Below are 13027 nucleotides of genomic sequence, written 5' to 3'. Positions count from 1 at the left end.
ATGGTTCTGGCCACGCTTAACAGGCACCCTCCTTCCTGTGACGCCCCCGCCCCACCTGCCCCCGCCCCACGCACCTGTGCTCGGGTTGAGGTGGAACCTCCCATCCGCGTTCCCCGCACGCAGGGCGTAGCTGACGCGCCCGTTCTCTCCCAGGTCGCTGTCCCGCGCCAGCACCTGCAGAGCCAGGAAGCCGGTGGGCTGGTCCTCCGGAAGGTCGACCCCGGCCGGGGAGAGGAACTCCGGGACGTTGTCGTTCTCGTCCATGACAAAGACGTGCGCGGTGAGGGCAGCTGAGCGGCGCTGGCTGACGTTGCGCGCCTGGTCGGTGGCCTGCACCACCAGCAGGTGGGCCGCCTGGGTCTCCCGGTCCAGCGGGCTGCGCAGGCTCAGTTCCCCGCTGCGCGCGTCCAGCTGGAAGGGGGAGGGCCCCGCCTCCGGGGGCAGGAGGCTGTAGCTCAGCTGGCTATTCGGGCCCGGCCCGTCGCCATCCAGGGCCTGGAAGGTGAAGAGGGACGTGCCCGAGGGGGCGCTCTCCGAGACCACCACCGTCACGGGGTCTTGGGCCCAGGTGGGCGCGTGGTCGTTGCTGTCCTGCACGTGGATCTCCACCAGCACCAGGCGCTGGCTGGGGTAGCCGCGCAACGTGTCTTCCACGCTCACTTGCAGGGTGTGCCGGGACCCCGACTCATAGTCCAGCTCTTGGGCCGCGTAGATGTCCCCTGTGGCCGCGTCCACCACAAAGGCGCTGTCTCCGCTCCCGCCTCCCACCAGCATGTAGGTCACCTGCCCGTGGGGTAGCGGCTCCGGGGAAGCCACCGAGCCAATGATGGAGCCGGGCTGCAGCCCCTCCATGGGATAGAGAGTCAGGACCGTGGTGTCCGGCCGGGGAAGCATGCGGGCGGTGGACACCACCTGTGGAAAGCGAGAAACGGGACGCGACTGTTCAGGCTATTGTTTCCTTTCAACAGAACTTCAGAGGCAGGATCCAATTAACCCATTAACAAATTCAAGACAATATACCCGTATACCGCTCCATCCCCCCCCCCACACATCCCTTAGCCGGGGCCTGGGGATCCCTAACTCACTGGAGGAGCCGGTCTGCCCCCCAGACACACACACACACCCGGGCCTTAATGCCAGCCACGGCCGGTACCTGGATGCGCACGGCTGCCGTCGTGCTTCGGGGACTGGGGCCTCGGTCACTTGCCGTTGCCGTGAAGGTGTATTCGCCGCAGTCTGCCTGGCGCAATCTGGTGGCCGTGCGCAACTCCCCCGTGGCCACGTGCAGGGAGAAGCGCTCTGCCCACGCACCTGCCGGGAGAGGGAGAAAAGCAGTCTCAGGAAGAGGCCCGGGCACGACACTCACGGGGCGATCCTGCACCGGTCACGCCCTCTCTAACCCTAACCTACCTCACAGGGCTGTTGTCAGGATCAGACAGAAGAATGGAGAACTGGGTTGCCAGGTCTTACCTGGCTGCTGGCGTGGGGGGGGCAGTCTCACTCCGGGAGTCTTCTGGCGCGTGTGGGTGGGATGATGATGTCACCCATCACACCGGGCACGTCGGGTGGGATGCTCTAGCATTTGGGCAAAATACTCTATGGTCATCACAGAGCTTTTGCCCAAATGCTAGAGTGTGCCCGACGGGATGACATCACCTCTGGGTGACATTATTGTGAGAGAGGGGGCTCCTTGGGGGGCAGGGCTCCCCCCCGACGGCCAGTTGGTCGGCAGCGGATTGGGGCCCCTGAAATCGGGGGGGGGGACCCGCCCCCGCCCCCATCGGGGTGTGTGTGTGGGGGGGCAACCCCAATGGAGAGTGTGGCGTTCTAGGGGCGAAGGCCTGAGCAAACGTTGCCGTGCGGGGGGGGGCTGGGAGGGGCCGTTTTGCGGGGGTTCCGGGTCTGCCTGAAAGGCCAGTTTCAGGGGAGGGGGGTGCGGGGGGAACTAGCCCGCGGAGACCCTCAGGGCTTCCTCTAGTCCCTCCTGCCCTTCGGCATCTACCGGAAACCACCGGGCGAGACCACCTGGAGACGAGGTCATCAGCTGCAGCCTCTCCTGGGCGGACGGGTCTGGCCACTGCGGTGCGCGCCCACATAAACACCTAGATTCAGCTACCGCAATGTGTGCTGCGCAGGGCTGCCCTTGAAAAGCGTTCAGAACTTTCAGTCCGTACACAACGTGGGGGAGCCAGAAGGCTGACTGGGATGGGTCTTGAGGCCAGGTTACGCCACTGGCTCCCCCCGCCCCGTCTCTTCCTGGGCCCAACTCCAGGTGACCCTGTCGACACCTTTAAAGCCCTGTGCAGGTTGGGCCTTCTCCTGCACGAACCCAGCGGACTACCCCGGGTGCCCTCCGAGGTCCTGCTTTGGGTCTCCCAGCCTCCTCAGGCCAGGCGGGTGGCAACTCAAAGAGAGGGCCTCCTAGGGTGCCACACCCAAATTGCCCCCTCCCCTCCCCAGGGTCAGTCGTCCGTATTTTAACATTCTGTATTCTAACGTGCTATGGTTATGCTGACTCGATGCCGTAATAAATACAAAACCTATTGAGGCAGACTCAGCACGGTTTCTGTAAGGGAAGATCTTGTCTCACTAACCTGTTAGTGTTCTTTGAGGGGGTGAACAAACATGTGGACAAGGGGGATCCAATAGATATTATTTACCTTGACTTCCAGAAAGCTTTTGATAAAGTTCCTCATCAAAGGCTCCTAAGTAAGCTCAAAAATCATGGGATAGAAGGACAAGTCCTTTTATGGATCAAAAACTGGCTAGTTCATAGAAAACAGAGAGTGAGTGTAGGTGGGCAATTTTCTCAGTGGAGGGTGGTAAGCAGTGGGGTACCGCAGGGATCAGTACTTGGTCCACTGCTTTTTAACTTGTTCATTAATGATTTGGAGATGGGAGTAAGCAGTGAAGTGGCTAAATTTGCGGATGATACAAAGTTGTTCAGGGTGGTGAAAACCAGTGAGGATTGTGAGGCACTCCAAGGGGATCTGTCAAGGATGGGCGAGTGGGCGTCAACATGGCAAATGGGGTTCAATGTGGCCAAGTGCAAGGTGATGCACATTGGAGCCAAAAATCCTAAATATAAATACACATTGATGGGGTCTGAACTGGCAGAGACTGAGCAAGAGAGAGATCTTGGAGTTGTAGTGGATAACTCACTGAAAATGTCGAGACAGTGGGTGACTGCAATAAAGAAGGCCAATGCTATGCTGGGGATTATTAGGAAGGGTATTGAAAACAGATCAGCCAATATAATAATGCCCCTATATAAATCAATGGTGAGACCTCATTTGGAATACTGTGTGCAGTTCTGGGCACCACACCTTAAAAAGGATATTATAGCTTTGGAAAAAGTGCAGAAAAGGGCAACTCGAATGATAAAAGGGTTGGAACACTTTCCCTATGAGGAAAGGTTAAAGCGCTTAGGGCTCTTTAGCTTGGAGAAAAGACGACTGAGGGGTGACATGATCGAGGTTTATAAGATTATGCATGGGAAAGAGCAGGTAAAGAAAGAGGTACTTTTCTCCCTTTCTCACAATACAAGAACCCGTGGGCACTCCATGAAACTGCAGAGCGGTCGGGTTAGAACGGATAAAAGGAAGTACTTCTTCACCCAAAGAGTGATTAACACATGGAATTCACTGCCACAGGAAGTGGTGGGTGCTACAAGCATGGACGGCTTCAAAAGGGAATTAGATAAGCATATGGAGCAGAGGTCCATCAGTGGCTATTAGCCACAGGGTATAGCTAGGGGCTCTGGGGCAAGTGATGCTCCGTCTTCTTGGTGCTTGGGGGGGGGGGGTCAACAGGGGGAGGGCTTCTAATGTCCTGGCCCCACTGCTGGACCTCCTGATCGCACTGGTATTTCTGGCCACTGTGTGACACAGAGTGTTGGACTGGATGGGCCTTTGGCCTGATCCAACATTGGCGTCTCTTATGTTCTTATGTTCTTATCTATCTATCTCACTTGGCACTACCTAGATGGGCTCTCCTTCCTGTCCTATGTTTTAATTACTTGTTTTTTTATAATATATAGGTTTTAATTTTGGCTTTAACTGATTTTATATCATCATCATCATCATAAAAAAAATTAGATTTGCAGTTTTATAACATTCCGCACTCCCTGTGTCAGCCCACCGTTGCATCCACCAGTCCTCAGAGGGACTCACACTTGATTCCTCTCTTCTGTTTTATCCCCACAACAACCTTGTGAGGTAGATTAAGACACGCCTGTCATACACAACACAGTCACACAAGCAGCAGCAGAAGAGCAGCCCTGCTGGATCAGTCTAGTAGTCTGTCCATTTCAGCACTCTTTTGTCCCTGGTCAGCCACTCGGCCCGGAGGGCCCACAGGAGGAGAGGGTGCCTCCTGGCTCCTGGCGTGGCTTCTGGACCCACTGACCACCCAGAAGAGCATCGTGCCCGAGTGGTGATTTGAGCCCCCTGGACGGGCAGTCCAACGCTCCAGCCACCAGCTCCCGTGTCCCACCGCCGAAGGTGTCGGCATACAGTCAAGTATGAGACAAGATGTCAGCCTATGAAGGTAATTGGTGGAGATCATTCTGATCTGGGTGACAGCTAGTTGTATCATGTGATCATGTCACCAGGCAGAGATTGCATCTCTCTTGCATCAGCTAGTATGCTGTAACCATGAGTCAGCACTGTTCACTGATTGGTGCTGACACTGTATATAAGTCTATATAGAACTTGTAGAGGTGTTCACTCTGTGAATGCCTTGCAGCGGAGCACTCTGCCGGATTGTGTAGTGAGTTGGAGTTGGAGAGTGCCTGTATGAACTGTGTAAAAAGCTGTGTAAATAAATCCACTATAAATAGTCAGCACTATCAACGGAGTTCGTGTGATTACTACGCTTCATACGCCAACAGAAGGAGCCGCCTGAAGCTCTGGGGGGAGTTCATCAGGGGCCCCACCCCCCCATGCGGGCTCGGCGGGGCTCAGTTACCTGCCAGCGAGTAGAAGACGGTTCCGTTTTCGCCCTCATCGGGGTCCTTGGCCTGCAAGGAGGCCACCAGCAGCCCCGCCGGCTTCTCCTCCAGAACCTGCCACAAAGACAGCCGGTGGGAGCAGCCCGAGGAGGGGGGGGCAGCCGAGGCCCTCCAGCGCCCCCAGCTTCTCCTCAGACGGCACCTTGCCTCATGCGGTCCAGACACTGGGGGCAAGAAGAGCCGCAGAGTGCCCCCCCCACCCACACAGCCCTCTTCAGAGGCCTTCTCTCCGCTCCACGCCCCTCTTGAGCCTCGCGCAGGGCCTCCGCTCCAGAGGCGCCCGGGGGGGGGTCCCCTTTCTCCCGCACAGGCACCGAGTCTCCCCGCCCTGACCCACTCCCTTGGCCCCCGCCCCGCCCCTCCGCTATCTTGCCCGGGACCAGCCCAACCTGCAGAAGCAGCTCACGGCCCTCGGCCACGTGCAAGAAGGTGGGCGCGTTGTCGTTCTCGTCCAGGACAGTGATGTAGACGGTGCCCGTGGCGCTGCGTGGCGGGGTGCCCCCATCCTGGACGAGGACTTGCAGCTGGTGGGTGGCTTGCTGCTCCCTGTCCAGGCCCTGCCTGCAGCTCAGCTCCCCTGCAGAACACGCGCGTCCAGCTCAGCTGACAAGAGGGCCGCCTGCGCAGAGGCCGGCTTCCTCCCGAGCTGGGGCAGAGGGCCCCCCCCCGCACCCACGAGCCCCCCCCCGACCTGAGGTTTCTCACCCGTCTGCGAGTGGATCAAGAAGTTGCCCTCGTGTGGGACCAGGCGGTAGGAGAGGCGGCTGTTCTGCCCGGCGTCCCGGTCGCTGGCCATCACACGGCCCACGCTGCTGCCAGCAGGCTGGTTCTCGGCCACCGTGAAGAAGTAGCGCTCCTCGCTGAGCCGAGGGCCGTTGTCGTTCTCATCCGTGACGGTGACGCGGACGGTGGTGGTGCCCGTCTGGCGCCCCTCGCCCTCTCCGGCCACAGCCAGGACGGTCAGCACGTACAGCTCCTGCACCTCCCGGTCCAGCGTGCTGCGCACGTTCACCCACCCCGTGTCCGGCACTATGCCGAAGCTGGCAGCATCTCCGTCGGCACGCAGGTGATAGGTGAGGGGTGCCTGGGAGTCCCGTGCCAACGCGCGCACTTGCAGGAAAGGCGTGCCCACAGGCACCCCCTCGCGCACCTCCACGCGGTAAGTGAGCGTGTCAAAGACTGGCCCGTGCTCATCCTCCGCCTGCACGTGCACCAGCAGCGTGAACGTGGCACTGAGCCGTGGGACCCCACCGTCCTGCGCCAGAATGACCAGCCGGTAGGGAGTGCCCGTTTCTCGCTGCAAGGCCCCCACGAGCCACACCTTGCCTGAGAAAGGCTCCACCGTGAACGCGCCGGGCCCCCCGGGGGCCAGCTCAAAGTGCACCTGCCCGTTGGCGCCACTGTCGCGGTCCTCCGCGTGCACCGTGTAGACGACCGTGCCCGGTGCCACCCCCTCTGGCAGCAGCACGGAGTCAGACGGGACTGGGAAGGCGGGGGCGTTGTCGTTCACGTCGGCCACGCTGACCTGCACCCGGGCACTGCTGTAGGCCGGCGGGGAGCCGCTGCGGGCCTGCACCTCCAGGGACACGGCCGCCTGCGCCTCGTGGTCCAGGGCCAAGCGCGTGTGCAGCTCTCCTGAGGCTGGGTCGATGGAGAAGTAGCCGTGCGGGTCTCCCGAGGAGATGGAGTAGAACACGCTGTCCGAGTGGCCTGGAAGCAAAGACAAGCCCAGCCCGCGTGAGCACCCAGCAGGGGCACGAGGATCCTGAGGGGGACCCCAGAGCCGACTGGAGCGGAGGAGCATTCACCGCTGGAGCACCGAGACACACCACATTCGTGTTGGGAGTTAGTGCTGCTGACCCCTTGGGTTTATTGGCTTTCTTTTGACAGTTTTAGATCTCGAGTTGGTAAGGGCTGCCTTAGATATGGGGGACGCTCTTGTAAGCCAGTGGAGCTGGGTGGATCAAATGAAACCAAAATCAGGCCGGCAGCAGCCGGCTCCGTCTTTCTTCATGCACGCCTCCCATGAAGGAAATCCCACAACTATCCTAAGTCCCCTGCTGGAATGAGCGGTGTGCTCGTGCCCCACCGTGCTCGGCTACCTCTTAGGATGAGCCCCATCGGCCGTAGTTTTAGAAGGCTCCTTGGGATATGGCTGATAGTAGTTCCCTGCTTCTCTTCCCGGCCACACTAAACTAACCGAGGCCCAAACAGAATGCATACTTCAGATCAGAGAGAGGTACCAGCAAGTCTAAAAGGAAGAAGTCATAAGAACATCAGAAGAGCCCTGCTGGATCTGACCAGTGAGGGTCCCTCCACTCCAGCATTTTGTCTCACACACATGTTAGTGACTCTAGTCAAGGAAGCCACAAAAGGCAAAAAAGTCCTCTTTTAAAAAGTGTCAGGTCTCCTGAGCAAGGGGGACAGAAAGCCGGTTCTGGCAAAACAAATGCAGGTTGACAAAAAGAGAATGTGCGGAATGGGTGGCCAAAAACATTCCTTCAGATATATCAGGAGCAGGAAAATCAGCCACGGAGGAGGTCGGGCCATTGGGTGACCAAGGAATAAGTAATAATTAATAATTATGGTATGGCCACTGTGTGTAGAATAGACAGGAGATCCAAAGATTGTCTGGCAGACAGACGTTCTAGCCCTTTTAGCGTTATGCACCACTAGGAGATGAGCTAGACTTGTTTTTAAGGCAAGAGATGTTTCAGAGGTGCAGAGGTCATTTCGGGGGGGATCGCGGGGAATCGCAGTTCCCCCGGGTGAGGCACAGGGGGGCGGGGCACACGACAAAGCCCCGCCCCCTGCTTCTGGCCGCCCCGCTTCCGGCCCTCATTCAGCCAGGAGGAGGCAAGAGAAGAGGGAGGGTAAGTTGCTTCCTCCCTGCCTCTCCCCACCCCTGCCTGCCTGGGGCCAGGGAGGTCCTTCGCGGGGCTTCCTTGCACTCCCGCCGGCCTTGCAGGTCCACCGCCAGGCCCCTCATGGGGCTCGGCAGTGGAGCTGCAAGGCCGGCAGCCGGGACCGTTGGGGGCGGGATGTGTGGCCTTATGACACACTTCCAGGGATGTCAGGGGGTGTGGCCTTATGACACACTTCCGGGGATGTCAGGGGGTGTGCCATATGCTAATGAGTTATGCTAATGAGTTCCCCTAGCTCATTTTCTACGAAACGACCCCTGCAGAGGTGGCTTGCCGTCGCCTGCCTCTGGTATCCCTTGGAGGCTACCCGTCCAAATACTAGCCAGGGCCGACCCTGCTGAGCTTCCGAGATCTGGCTGGGCTGCCTCTAAAACAGGCCTCCGTGCTGTACAGCCGCGTGCACCACCTCCCCGTTTCCAGCAGGTGTGGATTAAGGGGTTGGAGCACCATTCCCATCAGGGAAGACTGGAGGGTCTGGAGAAAAGAGGCTCTGGGGAAACATGACGGAGGTTTATAAAATGGAGCACGGGCTGGAGAAAGTGGATAAAGGGAGGTTTCCCTCCTTCTCCATGGTGTGGAAAGAGAACTTACCCATTCAGAGACTGTCGGTCTCTGAATCCCAGAGCTAGAACCAGCAACGGGGAGGGACTATGACTCTAAGGCTCAATAATTTGGGTCTCTATGGCAACCACTTGGCCGCTGTGTGAGACGGGAGGCTGGACTGGAGGGACCCTCCCTGGTCTGACCCAGCAGGGCTCTTCTGGTGTCCTTCTCAGGGGAAGGCCTCGGCCTCTCTGCCCTGTTGCTGGCCCTCCAGAGGGACTGGCTGGCCCCTGTGGGAGACGGGAGGCTGGACTAGATGGACCCTCCCTGGTCTGATCCAACAGGGCTCTTCTGAGGTTCTTCTCAGGAGAAGGCCTCGGCCTCTCTGCCCTGTTGCTGGCCCTCCAGAGGGACTGGCTGGCCCCTGTGGGAGACGGGAGGCTGGACTAGATGGACCCTCCCTGGTCTGATCCAACAGGGCTCTTCTGAGGTTCTTCTCAGGAGAAGGCCTCGGCCTCTCTGCCCTGTTGCTGGCCCTCCAGAGGGACTGGCTGGCCCCTGTGGGAGACGGGAGGCTGGACTAGATGGACCCTCCCTGGTCTGATCCAACAGGGCTCTTCTGAGGTTCTTCTCAGGAGAAGGCCTCGGCCTCTCTGCCCTGTTGCTGGCCCTCCAGAGGGACTGGCTGGCCCCTGTGGGAGACGGGAGGCTGGACTAGATGGACCCTCCCTGGTCTGATCCAACAGGGCTCTTCTGAGGTTCTTCTCAGGAGAAGGCCTCGGCCTCTCTGCCCTGTTGCTGGCCCTCCAGAGGGACTGGCTGGCCCCTGTGGGAGACGGGAGGCTGGACTAGATGGACCCTCCCTGGTCTGATCCAACAGGGCTCTTCTGAGGTTCTTCTCAGGAGAAGGCCTCGGCCTCTCTGCCCTGTTGCTGGCCCTCCAGAGGGACTGGCTGGCCCCTGTGGGAGACGGGAGGCTGGACTAGATGGACCCTCCCTGGTCTGATCCAACAGGGCTCTTCTGAGGTTCTTCTCAGGAGAAGGCCTCGGCCTCTCTGCCCTGTTGCTGGCCCTCCAGAGGGACTGGCTGGCCCCTGTGGGAGACGGGAGGCTGGACTAGATGGACCCTCCCTGGTCTGATCCAACAGGGCTCTTCTGAGGTTCTTCTCAGGAGAAGGCCTCGGCCTCTCTGCCCTGTTGCTGGCCCTCCAGAGGGACTGGCTGGCCCCTGTGGGAGACGGGAGGCTGGACTAGATGGACCCTCCCTGGTCTGATCCAACAGGGCTCTTCTGAGGTTCTTCTCAGGAGAAGGCCTCGGCCTCTCTGCCCTGTTGCTGGCCCTCCAGAGGGACTGGCTGGCCCCTGTGGGAGACGGGAGGCTGGACTAGATGGACCCTCCCTGGTCTGATCCAACAGGGCTCTTCTGAGGTTCTTCTCAGGAGAAGGCCTCGGCCTCTCTGCCCTGTTGCTGGCCCTCCAGAGGGACTGGCTGGCCACTGTGTGAGACGGGAGGCTGGTCTGGAGGGACCCCCTCTGGTCTGACCCAGTAGGACTCTTCTAGTGTCCTTATCAGGGGAAGGCCTCGGCCTCTCTGCCCCGTTGCTGGCCCTCCAGAGGGACTGGCTGGCCCCTGTGTGAGACGGGAGGCTGGACTGGAGGGACCCTCCCTGGTCTGACCCAGCAGGGCTCTCCTGAGGTTCTTCTCAGGGGAAGGCCTCGGCCTCTATGGCCTGTTGCTGGCCCTCCAGAGGGACTGGCTCTTCTCGCAGGGCTCTTCTGGGGTTCTATGGGCTTTATCCGTTCCACAGAGACCTCTATTGCTCTGTCACAGGCTGAGGAGGCCCCTGTGTCCTCCCGCTCTGCCCAGGCCTACCCAGGGTGTGCCAGAAAGACTGTCTAGTGGAAAGAGTTCCACCACTCTGGGGATCCCCTAGAATCACAGCCGGTCTCCAGACTTGAGAGATGAGTCCCCCCCCCCCCCCCCCCAGAGGAAATGGCTGCTTGGGAGGTCGGCCTGCAGGGCTAGGGTTGCCAAGTCCAAAATTATTTACCGGGCGGGAGTCCCGCGCCGTCCTGGGAGTCCCTAACCCAGAAGTGACGTCATTGCATTGGCAGGTTGGGGGCGGGGCCACTAGGATTTGAGGGGGAACCATAGAGTATTTATTTATTTTATTTATTTAATTTCATTTATATCCCGCCCTCCCCGCATGCGGACTCCCTCGAATCATAGAGCGTCCCGCCCCCAATGTGATCATGTCACCTCTGGGTGACGTCATCACGCTGGGGAGGTGTGCCGGAAGGGGGTGGAGTTCCCCCCCTCCGGGGCCCGATTTGCTGGCGTCAGGGAGCGGGCCTCTCGGGCAGGGTTTTACCCGGCCCCCCGGGGGGACTTGGCAAGCCTATGTGGGGCACTGTGCCCCACTGAGGCCCCCGCCCTCCCTTGGCCGGGCCTCCGGATCTTGAGGAGTCCCCCAGCCTGGAGCCACCCCCCCCTGCCGGTGGCCCAGAGGGACCCTACCGCCACCCTACCGCCACCCACATCACGGCCGAGCCCCCTTCCCTGAGGGAGCGCCCCCTGGGCAGGCCGACCTATGCAGGGAGAAGAAAGGGGACGGAGGAGGGGGTGGTCTCCGTGGCTCAGGGCTCTGCTTCGGTCACTGGAACCCAACGGGAAGGGAAGGCGGATCCGGTTTCCCAGGCAGGAAGGAGGGGCACGGAGGAACACAGGGCCCCCCCCGGGGGGGGTGAGGGGACCAGTGGGGGGGCCGAGAGTGAGGGGAATCCAGGTGGGTCTCGTGGAGTTCGTTGAGAGCCCCACCACCGTTCCTCCCACAATGCCGAGGCCAGCTGCCGGGAACGTTGGCCCTTTGCTCTGGGCTGGAGCAGAGGAAGCCGCACCTGGGACCCGACTAGGTATGCCTTTGGCCAGGCCCATGGCTACCGTGGGCCGTTTTGGGGCCTGCCCCCCCCCGGCTTCCTGCCAAGCCTCCCCCCGACTTCCATCCAGCCCCCAGGTCCACCTCCCCCCCCCGGCTCTCTGGGCCACCTGGAGGGGCTCCCCACAGCCACTTCTTCCCCCTGCAGAGGCAGGCAGAGTGTGAGTGCTGCAAAGGTGAGTTTTAAGAATTTTGTTTTTTAGTTTGTGACGTCAGTGCCCCCCCCCGACTTATTCAAAGGCCCCCGCAATGACAGGACCCTGGCGACGGGGGCCTGCGCCTTTGGCACGATACCTGGGGGGTTGTGGGCACAGACGGCGCCAACACTGCTGCCCGGCCGGGTGTCTTCCGGGACGGTGAAGTAGTACTGAGCCCGCTCGAAGCCGGGAGGTGAGACGGTGCCGGCCACAATGCTGATGTTGACCCGGGCGTTGGGCTGGGCGGCCAGCCCCCCTCCGTCCCGGGCTGCAATCTCCAGGTGCACCAAGGTGTTGGCTTTGCCCGCCAAGCTCCGCAGCAGAGATACGGCACCTGCGGTGGAAGAGGAAGGCAGACAGGCCGGCCAGGGTGGCATGCGGGTGCTGTGGGCAGAGTCTGGCAGGGAGGGGGACCGGCTCCCGCAGGGGGAGGCTGGGCAAGGGATCTGCCACCCGCCGAGCCTGGCAGGGAAGGGAGGGAGGGAGGCCCATGCCGAGGCCAACCACGGACAGCAGCCGCTCTCTGCCTCCTTCCCAGCATGCCCCTCTCTGCCCAGGCCACTCCCAGTCCTCTTACCAGTGTCCGGATGGATGGCAAAGAGCGAGGGGGTATTGCCAGCGGCAATCTGGTATGTCACGCGCCCAAACAGCCCTTCATCCTTGTCGTGGGCGCTGACCCGCAGCACGGCGGAGCCCAGCTGACTCTGGGTGCTGATGCTGGTGGCGTATTCCAGCGGGTAGAAAGCGGGCGCGTTGTCGTTGACGTCTTCCAGGAAGATCTTGATGTATGCCACAGAGCTGAGCCCGCCCTGGACGGGGTGGGGGGAGAGGAGACCCTCGACTCCAAGCTAGGGGGCAGCAGCCTGCCAGTGGTGGGCCAGCATAGGAAGGGCGGGCGGGTCTCAGCCACGCTCAGAAGACCCCCCCCAGCCCGGGAGTGTGAGGCCGCCGTGCCCTTCGCCCAGGTCCTGAACAGGCCCCTTGGGGAGAGCCTGGGGCCAGCCGCGGGCCTCCTTGACCACAAGCACAAGCCCACCCCCCAGCCAGGACCTTTGGCCCAGGGAGGACCCCCCTCCCCGGAGCCGCGTTCCCCCCCCCCCGCCGCGCCCCCCTTTTTTTGTCCCCCCCCCCCCGGCTGAGCCTGCTCACCCCGTCCACGGCGGTGACCGTGAAGTCGTAGGCGGCGAGGCCTCCGTCCCGGTCCAGGTCCCCCGCGGTGCAGAGCTGACCCGTCTTCTCCCCCAGGCGGAAGGCGGAAGGGGCAGAGCTGCTGAGGCCGGTGCCCAGCGAGTAGGAGACGGCGCCCAGGGAGCCGCTGTCGGCATCTGTAGCTGTGACCTGCGGGGAAGGAGGCAGAAGCACACACCCCGCCGAGTCCCGTGAGCACCTCTGCACACGCACGGATGAGCCCACCAC

At 60.9% G+C, this 13027-nt stretch overlaps 1 protein-coding gene across 1 annotated transcript in view; it reads right to left on the bottom strand.

The window, feature by feature from the left end:
* DCHS1 (dachsous cadherin-related 1) overlaps positions 1 to 13027 on the bottom strand; it is a 62352-nt gene that overhangs the window by 17233 nt on the left and 32092 nt on the right. Inside the window, exons 4-11 of the mRNA XM_015418978.1 lie at positions 12761 to 12949; positions 12189 to 12420; positions 11709 to 11945; positions 5717 to 6721; positions 5401 to 5588; positions 4969 to 5065; positions 1154 to 1311; positions 75 to 912 (exon numbers count right to left, since the gene is read on the bottom strand). Of these exons, the coding sequence (XP_015274464.1) occupies positions 75 to 912; positions 1154 to 1311; positions 4969 to 5065; positions 5401 to 5588; positions 5717 to 6721; positions 11709 to 11945; positions 12189 to 12420; positions 12761 to 12949 (2944 nt within the window). The remainder of the gene's footprint in view (positions 1 to 74; positions 913 to 1153; positions 1312 to 4968; positions 5066 to 5400; positions 5589 to 5716; positions 6722 to 11708; positions 11946 to 12188; positions 12421 to 12760; positions 12950 to 13027) is intronic.

The sequence above is a fragment of the Gekko japonicus genome, unplaced genomic scaffold (assembly GCF_001447785.1).
Source record: "Gekko japonicus isolate JY-2015 unplaced genomic scaffold, Gekko_japonicus_V1.1 scaffold3134, whole genome shotgun sequence".
Classification (NCBI taxonomy): Eukaryota; Metazoa; Chordata; class Lepidosauria; order Squamata; family Gekkonidae; genus Gekko; species Gekko japonicus.
Note: the sequence above shows the minus strand (reverse complement) of the source record. Positions and strands in the feature narration are given on the sequence as shown.